Source organism: Myxocyprinus asiaticus, chromosome 29 (assembly GCF_019703515.2).
Source record: "Myxocyprinus asiaticus isolate MX2 ecotype Aquarium Trade chromosome 29, UBuf_Myxa_2, whole genome shotgun sequence".
Classification (NCBI taxonomy): Eukaryota; Metazoa; Chordata; class Actinopteri; order Cypriniformes; family Catostomidae; genus Myxocyprinus; species Myxocyprinus asiaticus.
In genome coordinates, this window is record NC_059372.1 from 34,779,816 (window position 1) to 34,794,366 (window position 14,551).

Here is a 14,551-nt window from a genome sequence, read left to right on the forward strand (position 1 = left end):
CTTTCTTAATCTAATAAGAATCACAATTAAGAACAATGGGTATTACAAAATACTCAAATAAAAACATCTGGATGCATTACGGTAAAGAAAATTTTGGTGGGAAACTTGCTTAATTGGGATAAACAAATAATTTCACAACAGGACTGGCTAAAAATATAGATTTTTTGATGCATCACGATCATAAATGGAATGATCTCAATTATCGATCTTTTACTATGTGCCAAACTCTCTACAATGCGAGTAAATCACTCGCATATGAGACCACATTTTGCACTATGTATCTAAAAATGTATGCGATTACTCACTGGCTGACAAAGGCGCGCTATGTATACCGCGCATATTTACCTTTGAATGGTGAAATTCCGCGGACGCAGAAGGCGTGGGCGAATGTTGAGGGCCTGTGAAACCAGCAAAAAATAAATAGACAAGCAGGCTCTTTTTAATGCTGCACTTTATACTCTGTGAGAGTGACGTTACAAAGTAACTCGCCGCCAAAATGCACTCCTTGTCCATTGTGAATATTCAGTGTAGCTTTGTACGAAGCACCGCCCACATAGAGGTCAATGCCAAACCAAGCAACTTCCCACTGGTCAATGTGGCGAATTCACCTGTCAAAGTTCACCAAACTTTAATTCCACACGTAATCTAGGAGGGGAAATTCTTTGCCACCGGAAGTCAGGTGAAATTCAAGATTGCGTGTATTCCCATTGAAATACTCTAAACACAGAAATTTCACAGTGCAAATGTAAGTGTGACCGCACCTTAAATGTTCAGATTTCACTCACCAGTGATTGAGTAGTATATATTGGCAAAGAACTTTAGCATCCTTTCACTTCGTGTTGAGAGTAAAATTAATGATTTGATTCCAGGGGCAGACTGGGAAGAAAATTCGGCCCGGGATTTTACATAGAAACTGGCCCGGTTCTCCCAATGGCCAGTCCGCCACTGTTTGACTCGTTCTGGGTAATGTGTGTCCAAAGATGAGATCCACGCACTCCATTTGTCACTGAATTCTTTTAATATCCTTTCTGTTCTGTACTGTCAGTTGTTGATCAAAAACAACTATTAATTCTCATTTTGAATAGCACTGATGGGGTAAATAAGCCATTCGAGTTCTCTGTCATTAATATGCACTCGTTTACAGACGTTTTTTACAGGACTGCTGGTTTTCTGAAAGAGAGTACAGATATTTAGCATGTGTTCTACAAATCAATTTAAATACTTGTAAATAGTGAAATTATGCATTAAACAATAAACAAGTAACAAAATATACAGTGCTGTGAAAAAATATTTGCCCCCTTGCTGATTTCTTCTATTTTTGTGTATTTTTCTTACTAAATAGTTTTAGATCTTCAAACGAAATATAACATAAAACTAGGGTTGCAACGGTATGAGATTTTCACGGTACGATAACCGTCTCAGAAAATATCACGGTTTCACGGTATACAGTATTACACAATTATTATTATCAGTTACAATGACCCTTAATGGAGTGAAAACAGAAGGGGTTTTTTTTTTTTTGGTTGAACAAATGCTTTATTATAATTGAAACCATTTTTTTTTATTAAAGTATGTGTAAAAAAAAGTCTCCCTTTTGAAAATAAATAAACAGAATAAGAAAGCTAACAGAATTATAATAATAAACATGATAAAAAAAAATAGCATGCAACTATAACATGTTATATAACTAAAGAATGTTAGTTTACATGTTAAAATAACTACTAAATGAAAAATAACATCAGCAGTGTGAGCTTTAAAGTACTGTCCTATGATTATTAACAAATAACATACAGTGCATCCGGAAAGTATTCACAGCACTTCACTTTTTCCACATTTTGTTATGTTACAGCCTTATTCCAAAATGGATTAAATTCATTATTTTCCTCAAAATTCTACAAACAATACCCCATAATGACAACATGAAAGAAGTTTGTTTGAAATCTTTGCAAATTTATAAAAAAAAAAGAAAAAAAAAAAAAAAGAAAATCACATGTACATAAGTATTCACAGCCTTTGCTCAATACTTTGTTGAAGCACCTTTGGCACCAATTACAGCCTCAAGTCTTTTTGAATATGATGCTACAAGCTTGGCACACCTATTTTTGGGCAGTTTCTCCCATTCTTCTTTGCAGGACCTCTCAAGCTCCATCAGGTTGGATGGGGAGCGTCGGTGCACAGCCATTTTCAGATCTCTCCAGAGATGTTCAATCAGGTTCAAGTCTGGGTTCTGACTGGGCCACTCAAGGACATTCACAGAGTTGTCCCGGAGCCACTCCTTTGTTATTTTGGCTGTGTGCTTAGGGTCGTTGTCCTGTTGGAAGATGAACCTTCGCCCCAGTCTGAGGTCCAGAGCGCTCTGGAGCAGGTTTTCATCAAGGATGTCTCTGTACATTGCTGCATTCATCTTTCCCTCGATCCTGACTAGTCTCCCAGTTCCTGCTGCTGAAAAACATCCCCACAGCATGATGCTGCCACCACCATGCTTCACTGTAGGGATGGTATTGGCCAGGTGATGAGCGGTGCCTGGTTTCCTCCAGACATGACGCTTGCCATTCAGGCCAAAGAGTTCAATCTTTGTTTCTCATGGTCTGAGAGTCCTTCAGGTGCCTTTTGGCGAACTCCAGGTGGGCTGTCATGTGCCTTTTACTGAGGAGTGGCTTCTGTCTGGCCACTCTACCATACAGGCCTGATTGGTGGAGTGCTGCAGAAATGGTTGTTCTTCTGGAAGTTTCTCCTCTCTCCACAGAGAAATGCTGGAGCTCTGTCAGAGTGACCATCGGTTCTTGGTCACCTCCCTGACTAAGGCCCTTCTCCCCGATCGCTCAGTTTGGCTGGGCGGCCAGCTCTAGGAAGAGTCCTGGTGATTCCAAACTTCTTCCATTTACGGATGATGGAGGCCACTGCGCTCATTGGGAACTTCAATGCTGCAGAAATTTTTCTGTACCCTTCCCCAGATCTGTGCCTCGATACAATCTTGTCTCGGAGGTCTACAGACAATTCCTTGGACTTCATGGCTTGGTTTGTGCTCTGACATGCGCTGTTAACTGTGGGACCTTATATAGACAGCTGTGTGCCTTTCCAAATCATGTCCAATCAACTGAATTTACCACAGGTGGACTCCAATCAAGTTGTAGAAACATCTCAAGGATGATCAGTGGAAACAGGATGCACCTGAGCTCAATTTTGAGTGTCATGGCAAAGGCTGTGTAAACTTAAGTACGTGTGATTTGTTTTTCGTTTTTTATTTTTAATAAATTTGCAAAGATTTCAAACAAACTTCTTTCACGTTGTCATTATGGGGTATTGTTTGTAGAATTTTGAGGAAAATAATAAAATTAATCCATTTTGGAATAAGGCTGTAACATAACAAAATGTGGAAAAAGTGAAGCGCTGTGAATACTTTCCAGATGCACTGTATACTGTAGGTGCAGCCAGACTGCTCATGTCTGCATCTTTAACTCAGTGGTTCTCAACTGGTTTTGCTTCAGGACCCAGATTTTACATTGGAAATCAAGTGGTGACCCACCATTGTAAAAACATAACCTGTATTTAATGTATCCTGGATCGCATTTCCTTTTACGTTGCATGGTTTTGTTCAAGATTTTCAAGTACAAGGACATGCATCAAGTGACGTTATTTTTGTTGTTGACGTCAACAACAAAAGTGACAGGAAGTTTTCTCTTCCCCCCTTTTAAAAATTGAAGAGCATACAGTGGCATGCAAAAGTTTGGGCACCCCTGATCAAAATTTATGTTGCTGTGAATAGCTAAGTGTGCAAAAGATGGCCTGATTTCCAAAAGGCTTAAAGTTAAATATGACACATTTCTTTAAGCAATTTTACTTTTTTATATTAATCTTTTACAGTTTCAAAATAACAAAAAAGGAAAAGGGCCCGAAGTAAAAGTTTGGGCACCCTGCATGGTCAGTATTTATTAACACCCTCTTTGGCAAGTATCACAGCTTGTAAACGCTTTTCGTGGCCAGCTAAGAGTCTTTCAATTTTTGTTTGGGGGATTTTCGCCCATTCTTCCTTGCAAAGGTCTTCTAGTTCTGTGAGATTCTTGGGCCGTCTTGCATGCACTGCTCTTTTGAGGTCTATCCACAGATTTTCGATGATGTTTAGGTCGGGGGACTGTGAGGGCCATGGCAAAACCTTCAGCTTGCGCCTCATGAGGTCGTCCATTGTGGATTTTGAGGTGTGTTTAGGATCATTATACTGTAGTAGAAGCAATCCTCTTTTCATCTTCAGCTTTTTTACAGATGGTGTGATGTTTGCTTCCAGAATTTGCTGGTATTTTAATTTAATCCATTCTTTCCTCTTCCAGTGAAATATTCCCCTGTGCCACTGGCATCAACACAAGCCCAAAGCATGATCGATCCACCCCCGTGCTTAACAGTTGGAGAGGTGTACTTTTCATGAAATTCTGCACCCTTTTTTCTCCAAACATACCGTTGCTCATTGCAGCCAAAAAGTAATATTTTAACTTCATCAGTCCACAGGACTTGTTTCCAAAATGCATCAGGCTTGTTTAGATGATCATTTGCAAACTTCTGACGCTGAAATTTGTGGTGAAGATGCAGGAAAGGTTTTCTTCTCATGACTCTTCCATGAAGGTCATATTTGTGCAGGTGTCGCTGCACAGTAGTAGTAGTGCACCACTACTCCAGAGTCTGCTAAATCTTCCTTAAGGTCTATTGCAGTCAAACAGGGGGTTTGATTTGCCTCTCTAGCAATCCTATGAGAAGTTCTCTCTGAAAGTTTTCTTGGTCTTCCAGACCTCATCTTGAACTCCACCATTCCTGTTAACTGCCATTTCTTAATTACATTACGAACTGAGGAAACGGCTACCTGAAAACGCTTTGCTATCTTCTTATGGCCTTCTCCTGCTTTGTGGGCATCAATTATTTTAATTTTCAGAGTGCTAGGCAGCTGCTTAGAGGAGTCCATGGATGCTGATTGTTGGGACAAGATTTGAGGAGTCAGATTATGTATAAAGCTTTGAAATTTGCATCACCTGGCCTTTCCAAATGATGATTGTGAACAAGCCATAGCCCTAACAAGCTAATTAAGGTCTGAGACCTTGGTAAAAGTTATCTGAGAGCTCAAATCTCTTGGGGTGCCCAAACTTTTGCATGGTGCTCCTTTCCTTTTTTTCACTCTAAAATTGTGCAAAACAAAAATAATACCCTAATCTTGCTTAAAATGTTGAAAAGAATGTTTAATCTTTAACTTTATGCCTTTTGGAGATCAGTTCATCTTCTAGTCACTTAACTATTCACAGAAACAGAAATTTTGACCAGGGGTTCCCAAATTTTTGTATGCCACTGTATTTACTTATATGAGCCCATTATTATCCTGTTTGTTTCCTAATTTCAAACAAAATTCAAACAGAACATACATATTACACAGGAGGAAAGACCATTACCATGGTTAGGTCAGTGTAGCTAGTCTTAAACAATAGTAATGGTAATTTTATGAAAAATAAATACTAGCTGAAACACATCTTAAAACTAACTACAACTGCCACTGCTGATATAAAATGAGGTCTAATAGATTCTAACTTTAGATTATTTCATATGAAACTATAACATTTTGTCAAAATATAACAGTTACTTTTACTCATGTAAAATCGTGAAACAATTTTGTAAAGGTGATGTATAATAATATCCTCCTCAGTGCTGTTTGGCATGTCAGGGCTGCCTACTGTTTGAGAGGTTCGACTTGACTTCCGTAACGCTTTAAACTAGAAAAGTCTCACAAGAGTTGAAATTGGTCACATCAGTTTTGAGGTCTGCACGTCGCAATATCGAGGGAATCCCAGTTGTATCACGTGCGCGTCAGAGAGCAGAGTATATCATGATCGTGAGCTGGTTCCGTTACACTCGTGCGAAAGTGCAGATGAGAAGCCTTTAGCTGATTGCGAGATTATCATTAAATCTGCCTTGGCAGTCCTAAATAAGCTATCACTTGGGCAGCCGCCGAAATATCTTCAATGGGAGAACCATGGCATTGTTCTTTCCCTGCTGTCCGCAGCCCGGTCTGGATAGACCTGCGACCCACCAGTTGAGAAACACTGCTTAAACTCGCACACACACTCACTTATGTCTTTTGAGCCATTCAGAGAATTATTTGGATCATTGTATTGCTGCATAATCCAGTTGTGCTTGAGCTTTAACTCGCAGACTGACGACCGGACGTTCTCCTTCAGGATTTTTTGGTAGAGAGCAGAATTCATGTTTCCCTCAATTACTGCAAGTCTCCCTGGCCCTGAAGCAGCAAAGCATCCCCACACCATCACACTACCACCACCATGCTTGACCGTAGATATGATGTTCTTTTTTGTGGAATTCTGTGTTTGATTTACACCAGATGTAACGGGACCCCTGTCTTCCAAACTGTTCCACTTTTGACTCATCAGTCCACAGAACATTCTCCCAAAAGGTTTGAGGATCATCAAGGTGTGTTTTGGCAAAATTCAGACGAGCCTTAAAAAAATAGTTCACCCAAAAATGACAATTTGTTGATCACCCTCAGGCCATCCAAGATGGATATGACCTTCTTTCTTCATCAGAACAGGATTTAAGATTTTTAGGACAGTATCCCATGTTTTTAGCTTCAAGAAAGAAGGTCATATCCATCTTTGATGGCCTGAGGGTGAGTAAATTATCAGCAAATTTTCATTTTTGGGTAAACTATTCCTTTAATTTTCTTCTGGGTAAGCAGTGGTTTTTGCCTTGCCACACTTCCATGGATGGCATTTTTGGCCAGTGTCTTTGTCTGATAGTGTAGTCATGAACAGAGTCCTTTACTGATGTGAGAGAGGCCTGCAGTTCCTTGGATGTTGTCCTTGGCTTTTTTGTGACTTCCTGGATGAGTTGTTACTGTGCTCTTGGAGGAATTTTGGAAGGTTGTTCACTTCTGGGAAGGTTCACTACTGTGCCAAGCTTTCTCCATTTGGAGATAATGGCTCTCACTCTGGTTCTTTGGAGTCCCAGAGCATTTGAAATAGCTTTGTAACCCTTCCTCGACTGATTTATTTCAATCACCTTTTTCCTCATAATTTCAGGAATTCTTTCGACCTTGGCATAGTGTGCTACTGGGTGAGACATTTTAGCCAGCTTCATGCTGCTGAAAAAGTTATATTTATTTGTTTATTTGATTGAACAGGGTTGGCAGTAATCAGGCTTGGGTGTGTCTATTCCAGCTGAATCCCATTATGAAAGCAGTTTTATAAATTTGGGGATTTAGTAACTAAATCCTTTTTCAGACAGGCCCAGTTAGAATTGGATAACTTTTTTGCTTCAATAAATAACATTATAATTTAAAAACTGTATTTGTGTTTACTCAGATTGCCTTTGTTTTATGTTAGATTTAGTTTGAATTTTTGAAACAATTTAGTATAAGATATACACAAAAACAGAAGAAATCAGGATGGGGGCAAATACTTTTCCACAACACTGTAATATATGCAACATAATAGCATATGTACTGGTGGATTCTTAAAAAGCTTAAATTGTTTACAAAATGATGAAAAACAAATAAAAAATAATCTGCAAAATTAATAGTTTTATAATGTAGCTACTAAGAAGGACCGTTGCATAATTAACAGCATTAGCTATGAGAAAATGTATTTCTTATGCAAGCAAAATGGACATTATTACTGAAATATACCCATATGAATCAATATCAAATCGAATCAAATCTACACTGAATCGAAAGCTTGTGTATCGGAAACGAATAAGGAAATCTGTGTCAATAACCTGCCGTGTTCCAATGCAAAAAGGATTTAATAAAATCAGGCTTAATTTTAGGATGAAATGTGCCATGGACATGTTTTGGTGAGATTCACCCAGTTACCATAGCGAAGAGGAATTAAATGCAGTACTTACCACTACAATGTAGCGAGGTCTGTACTGAATGGTGCCAAACAGTCCCAGGATGACCACCAGGATGTGGAAGAAGTTGGCAAGGATGGGAGCCCACTGATAGCCCAAGAAATCAAACACCTGCCTCTCTAATGCCACCATCTGAGAAAGAATGAGTGAGAGAGAGAGAGAGAATGACAGGGCATATATTTAGATTAATTATTTAGATAAGGAATGATTTTAAATGAAATTATAAAGCATGATAGTACAATTTACATGACAATTTTTTCCTTTTCCTCTTTGTGCTCTTTGATCATTTGGTTTAAGGACTATCAAAGGATTTTTGACACAGAGACTTTAAAATGTGTCAAACACAAATTCCAAAAACTTTTCCAGAAATTTAAACAACAGAATATCTCAGTAATAATTCTTTCAAGTTCTAATGTTCTGTGAAATAATGGCAACTGATCTGGGGCCTGTTCAAGCACAGCAGTTAACACCTTTCAGATGCATACATGTTGTGGAACACTTGAATAAAACTTTTACTGCCACACAACTGGGGCCCGTGGAAAATACCTAATCCATTCAACTCTTAGCATAAGTACCAGTACTGTCAACTTAGTTCAATTATATCTTTCTTTCTTTTCTCACCATGCTTAACCCTGAGTTTGTCTCTATTAACCCTTGGTTAAGCAACATTACATGTAATTCTGAAAGGAGGTTTACACTGCTTTTAATCCCGAGTTATGAAGCCCTGCTCCAGAGCAAGTTGTGGTGCCAAAGGTATACAGTGTAAATTAATGTGTTGCTGTAATGTTACAAAAGTTGTTTATCATCAAACAACCAATCATTAATATTCATGCACTTTGTACAATTACAGTCATTTCAGCATCCGAGGAAAACGGCTATAGGTGTGGACACACTACACTTCGCACTCCATTCACTACCATTCAAATGCAGAACGCAGGAGATCGGAAATGCAAGCTCATGAGAAGATATTTTGCAGTCTGCTGCAGACAAAAGTTCAAATATGGTGAACTCTGACCTGCAAATCTGGATGACGAGAAGGCAGGTGACCAATAGAGGATCGGAACATCAAACACTTACCTCTTGGCTCAATACGAAGAATACACATTTCAAAGATGCACGTTTTTTTGTTGCAGGAAAGTAGACTATATTTAACCATTTAGAGTATTATTTGTTATTTGTCATATATTATTTATTTTAACAAGAAGCCATCAAGCGTATCCTCTCCGTTGCGCTATCTGAAATAATTTTGCATGTTGAAAATGTAATGTGACCGCCCCTCAGAAATGTTAACATGCCGGCAAATGTGTTTACTGGAGAGACAAAGAGACGGTACAATTTTAAAGACAATCAGAGTGGATTAACACAGTGTTTACATCCTATCTGCAAACCTGACTACTCAGGATTAATTACTAACCCAGGGTAAAGTATGAACAGTGTAAAACATGGATTCAAATTCAAGTTAAAAGCCTAAAAAAAAAAGTCTAATTTTCTCCGTCAAGTAAAGGTCGACCGATAGTGGATTTTGCTGATACTGATATCCAGTGTTGGGTAAGTTACTTTCAAAAAAAAGTAATCCACAACAGATTACCGATTACTTCTCTGAAAAATTGTGGATTGGATTACTTTACAGGGGAAACATATTCAGATTACTAATTACTTTACTTTGAAATTACTTTTTAAAACCAAACCTGCAAAAAAAACAAACAAAAAAAACAAACAAACATGACACTCATAGTTCTTTCAGTACTTCAATACTGACTGAAAACAATAACAAAATTACAGCAATATGACAAATGACAACTTGGCTAAAGAGATCCAATGCATTTCTAAAAATGCAACTTAACTTTCTTATCTCATATATGCTGTAGTAGTATCTTCAGGTGTGTGTGTGTGTGTGTGTCTGCTATCTACAACCTTTTTAGCTGTGTGTGGCATGTATGTTTACAGTAAGCTTGATTACCTGTGTTTGTGTTTGTGTGAAAGACAGAAAAAGAATACTAATGAACTGAAAACATTTCTGAAAACCCATTTGCAGACAGCTTTGATAGTAAAACCATTGTGTTTTTGAATGCTTGTTGTTACAGGCTTGCTTGTGTGTTGCATCATGCATGTCTGTGTGCATGTATGTCTGTTTGTGTGTGTACATGTGCAGCATGTGTGTGTTTACACAACTTTACAGTGAGTGGATTATCTCCCTGCTTGTGCTCGGATGAATTGAGTCACTTGTGCATCTGTAACACTATAGCATTGTATCTGTGTTTAATTGTGTACAGTACATAAAGAACATAAAAAGCCGTTTGCTTAGCGACATCTTTTTCAAGACGCCGTTCCGCAAATGTTTCCACCTTGTGAGCGATATATCCCTCTGTCAGACTGGAATGAGCGCTTTATTCCATATACACCCGAAACCGATCCCATCTCCTCCCGCGGCAGAGGGGCACACAAGGGAGGTGCGCGAAGATGGGGTAGAGCCCGGATATTTAAGGAGGATTTGTCGGCGGCCCAGCCTTGCGTGCCTCAGCCAGGGCTGGGAGCATGCTGACACAGAGCTCGCAGAGATTGATTGTAAGTGCATGAAAACTTGAAACGCTTCGCTTTTGTTTTCAATTTGAATAAACAACTACACTCCGCTGCGTCCATAATAACACAGCTCACTCATCTGCCATCGCCTTGATACGTGTCCTCAGTGCCATGGTGGATTATTAGAGCGCATGCTCATTATCTGACACAGCAGCACACATAAAAGTACTAACATAAGAACGTAATACAATTTAAAATGTATTTTACTTAATAAATATTATTGTCTTGTCAATAAATGTGTAATCCAAGTAACAATTTTATTCATGTATGTAACTGTAATCAGATTACATTATTTTTTAAACTAACATTACATTACTGTGTTACCACGAAATGTAATTAGATTACACGTTACTTTGAAATGCGTTACACCCAACAACGCCGATATCTAAGGTGGTGGTAAAGGCCGATAACTGATTAATTGGCCAATAGTTTTTAAAACTGATTTATAGAAAGTTTTATATAAAATGTCTTAGTCCTTCCTTACTGTAACAGGCACAGACATACACTACTGGTCAAAAGTTTTGAAACACTTACTCATTCATTATTATAATCTTATTTTTTTTTTTCACAATTTAGAATAATAGTAAAGTCATCAAAACTATGGAATAACATAAATGGAACTATGGGAATTATGTTGTGACTAAACAAAATCCAAAATAAATCAAAACTGTGTTATATTTTAGCATCTTCAAAGTAGTCACCCTTTGCCTAGAATTTGCAGACATGTACTCTTGACATTTTCTAAACCAACTTCTTGAGGTATCACCCTTGGATGCTTTTTAAACAGTACTGAAGGAGTTCCCATCTGTGTTGGGCACTTATTGGCTGCATTTCTTTATTATTTGGTCCAAGTCATCAATTTCAAAAACTTTTTTTTTTAAATTAAATGTAAGTTTTATAATGAAATAAATTAATATGGTAGCACAATTATATTTTTGTCTACAAAACTAATTTCAAACATTTAAGCATACACCTTCAGATCAAAAGATTTTTAAGATCATGAGAAACATTTCAGTCAAGTGTTTCAAAACTTTTGACCGGTAGTGTAGATGCTACAAGAGTCCAAAATGAACAAAATCCCAGATGTGACTGTTCAACCAAAATACCAATAACAACCAGAAAAAGAAAAAAAAAGATTTGGAAAATAATTTCTAACTTTTAACTATAAACAAGCCAAAAAACAACAACAACAACAAAAAAAAAAAAAAAAAAACACTGGGGACTCTTTATTTGAAATGATAGAGACTTGGATCTACAATGGCCTATAATTAAGTAGGCTATTTAGAAAAGGTTTTTTATAAACTATTTATTCACCAGATCAAGGGTTTTGTGTGTATATACACTATATTACCAAAAGTATTCGCTCACCCATCCAAATAATTGAATTCAGGTGTTCCAATCACTTCCATGGCCACAGGTGTATAAAATGAAGCACCTAGGCATGCAGACTGCTTCTACAAACATTAGTGAAAGAATGGGCCGCTCTCAGGAGCTCAGTGAATTCCAGCGTGGTACTGTGATAGGATGCCACCTGTGCAACAAGTCCAGTCGTGAAATTTCCTCGCTACTAAATATTCCACAGTCAACTGTCAGTGGTATTATAACAAAGTGGAAGCGATTGGGAATGACAACAACTCAGCCACGAAGTGGTAGGCCACGTAAAATGACAGAGCGGGGTCAGCAGATGCTGAGGCGCATAGTGCGCAGAGGTCACCAACTTTCTGCAGAGTCAATCACTACAGACCTCCAAAGTTCATGTGGCCTTCAGATTAGCTCAAGAACAGTGCGTAGAGAGCTTCATGGAATGGGTTTCCATGGCTGAGCAGCTGCATCCAAGCCATACATCACCAAGTGCAATGCAAAGCGTCGGATGCAGTGGTGTAAAGCACACCGCCACTGGACTCTAGAGCAGTGGAGACGCGTTCTCTGGAGTGACGAATCACGCTTCTCCATCTGGCAATCTGATGGACGAGTCTGGGTTTGGCGGTTGCCAGGAGAACGGTACTTGTCTGACTGCATTGTGCCAACTGTGAAGTTTGTTGGAGGGGGATTATGGTGTGGGGTTGTTTTTCAGGAGCTGGGCTTGGCCCCTTAGTTCCAGTGAAAGGAACTCTGAATGCTTCAGCATACCAAGAGATTTTGGACAATTCCATGCTCCTAACTTTGTGGGAACAGTTTGGGGATGGCCCCTTCCTGTTCCAACATAACTGCGCACCAGTGCACAAAGCAAGGTCCATAAAGACATGGATGAGCGAGTTTGGTGTGGAAGAACTTGACTGGCCTGCACAGAGTCCTGAACTCAACCCGACAGAGCACCTTTGGGATGAATTAGAGCGAAGACTGCGAGCCAGGCCTTCTCGTCCAACAACAGTGTCTGACCTCACAAATGCGCTTCTGGAAGAATGGTCAAAAATTCCCATAAACACACTCCTAAACCTTGTGGAAAGCCTTCCCAGAAGAGTTGAAGCTGTTATAGCTGCAAAGGATGGGCCGACATCATATTAAACCCTATGGATTAAGAATGGGATGTCACTTAAGTTCATATGTGTCTAAAGGCAGATGAGCGAATACTTTTGGCAATATAGTGTATATATATATATATATATATATATATATATATATAGTTCACTAGGAATAAGGTTTATTATTATTCACAACATATAAAGTTGGAGACAATGTATGTGCTGATGGAGCACATCTCCATACAGTCACAGCTCTTGAGGCCGCTGTTATACTGGAATAAATAAGAAGAAGAATAATAAAAAAAATCTATCTACAACTATTGGCATAGATTTTTGCTGATAACCGATAGTTCCAAATAGGGCTGGGCGATATGTTTCAATATACTATGTTATATTGATATTTTTCAGCCTATTGACGATATTTGATATATATCTCGTTAATTATGTATTTGCTCTAAAATGGCTCAATAGGTTTTTTTTTTTTCTCAGAGGAACCATCATTTCATCCGAACAGCCATTGTAGCCAATAGGGCTGCAACTAATAATTATGTTGGTAATCGATTAATCTAACGATTATTAGAACGATTATTCGACTATTTGTCGATTACTGCAACAATGAATCATTAGCTCTTAACCAACTATTCAGCTTGTGCCCACTCAAAAGGCTGTATTAAATGTGCTTACTAACAATAAAGAGGACAAAATCATCTGTTAAAAATACCTCTAACAGACATTCACTGAATTAAAGAGAAAAAATACTTTTTATTAAGTTTAATTCAGTAAAGAAATTCACTGCAAAAAATCCTATTGTTATCAAGTATTTTTGTCTTGTTTTCCCTTTAAAATTCTCTAAAAATCCTTAAAACAAGATACATTTACTTGAGAAGCAACATATAAGATATTTAGACATGCTTTAAGAGAATAGATCTTATATAGAGAATCCACTTATATACAAAATACAATTATATTTAAGATCTTTTCTCTTAAAGCAAGTCTAAATATCTTAAATGTTGCTTCTCAGGTGAATGCATCTTTTTTTAAAGGATTTTTAGATATTTTTAAATATTTGTATTTTTAATATTATATTCAATATTATCAGATAATAATTTTTTCTTCTGCAGTATAGCTGCCAAAATAAATGTATGTTGTTTTAAAGGAGTTTTAGATATTTATATCGGAAAACAAGCCAAAAAAAAAAACAAATCAAAAACATATTTTGTTGCAGTGTAAAATATGGTGAAGACTATCCTCTCTCACCCTTCTTTTCACTTCAATCCATCTTTAACTCACAAAAAAACAAACATTCTCTTATTTTTAATTTTTTCTCCCTATTTGGAATGCCCAATTCCCAATGTGCTTTTTAGTCCTCGTGGTCGCGTAGTGATTTGCCTCAGTCTGTGTGGTGGAGGACGAATCCCAGCTGCCTCCACGTCTGAGACCGTCAACCCAAGGTGTGCAAAACTACTTCACTGACTTATTTTTGAAACCCCAGTTGAACATGGAATAATCCTAAATTAATACTGTGGGACACATCAAGTTGATTATTATAATATAATTATGAATTATCATTAATATTCTGATTATAAGATTTGCGTTATACAAAAGTAATATAT

General features: G+C 37.8%; 1 protein-coding gene across 2 annotated transcripts in view; it reads right to left on the minus strand.

Moving 5' to 3' along the window:
- nkain4 (sodium/potassium transporting ATPase interacting 4) overlaps positions 1–14,551 on the minus strand; it is a 93,803-nt gene that overhangs the window by 43,043 nt on the left and 36,209 nt on the right. For both annotated transcript variants that reach the window (XM_051661834.1, XM_051661833.1), the window contains exon 2: positions 7,891–8,028. In XM_051661834.1, the coding sequence (XP_051517794.1) occupies positions 7,891–8,028 (138 nt within the window). The remainder of the gene's footprint in view (positions 1–7,890; positions 8,029–14,551) is intronic.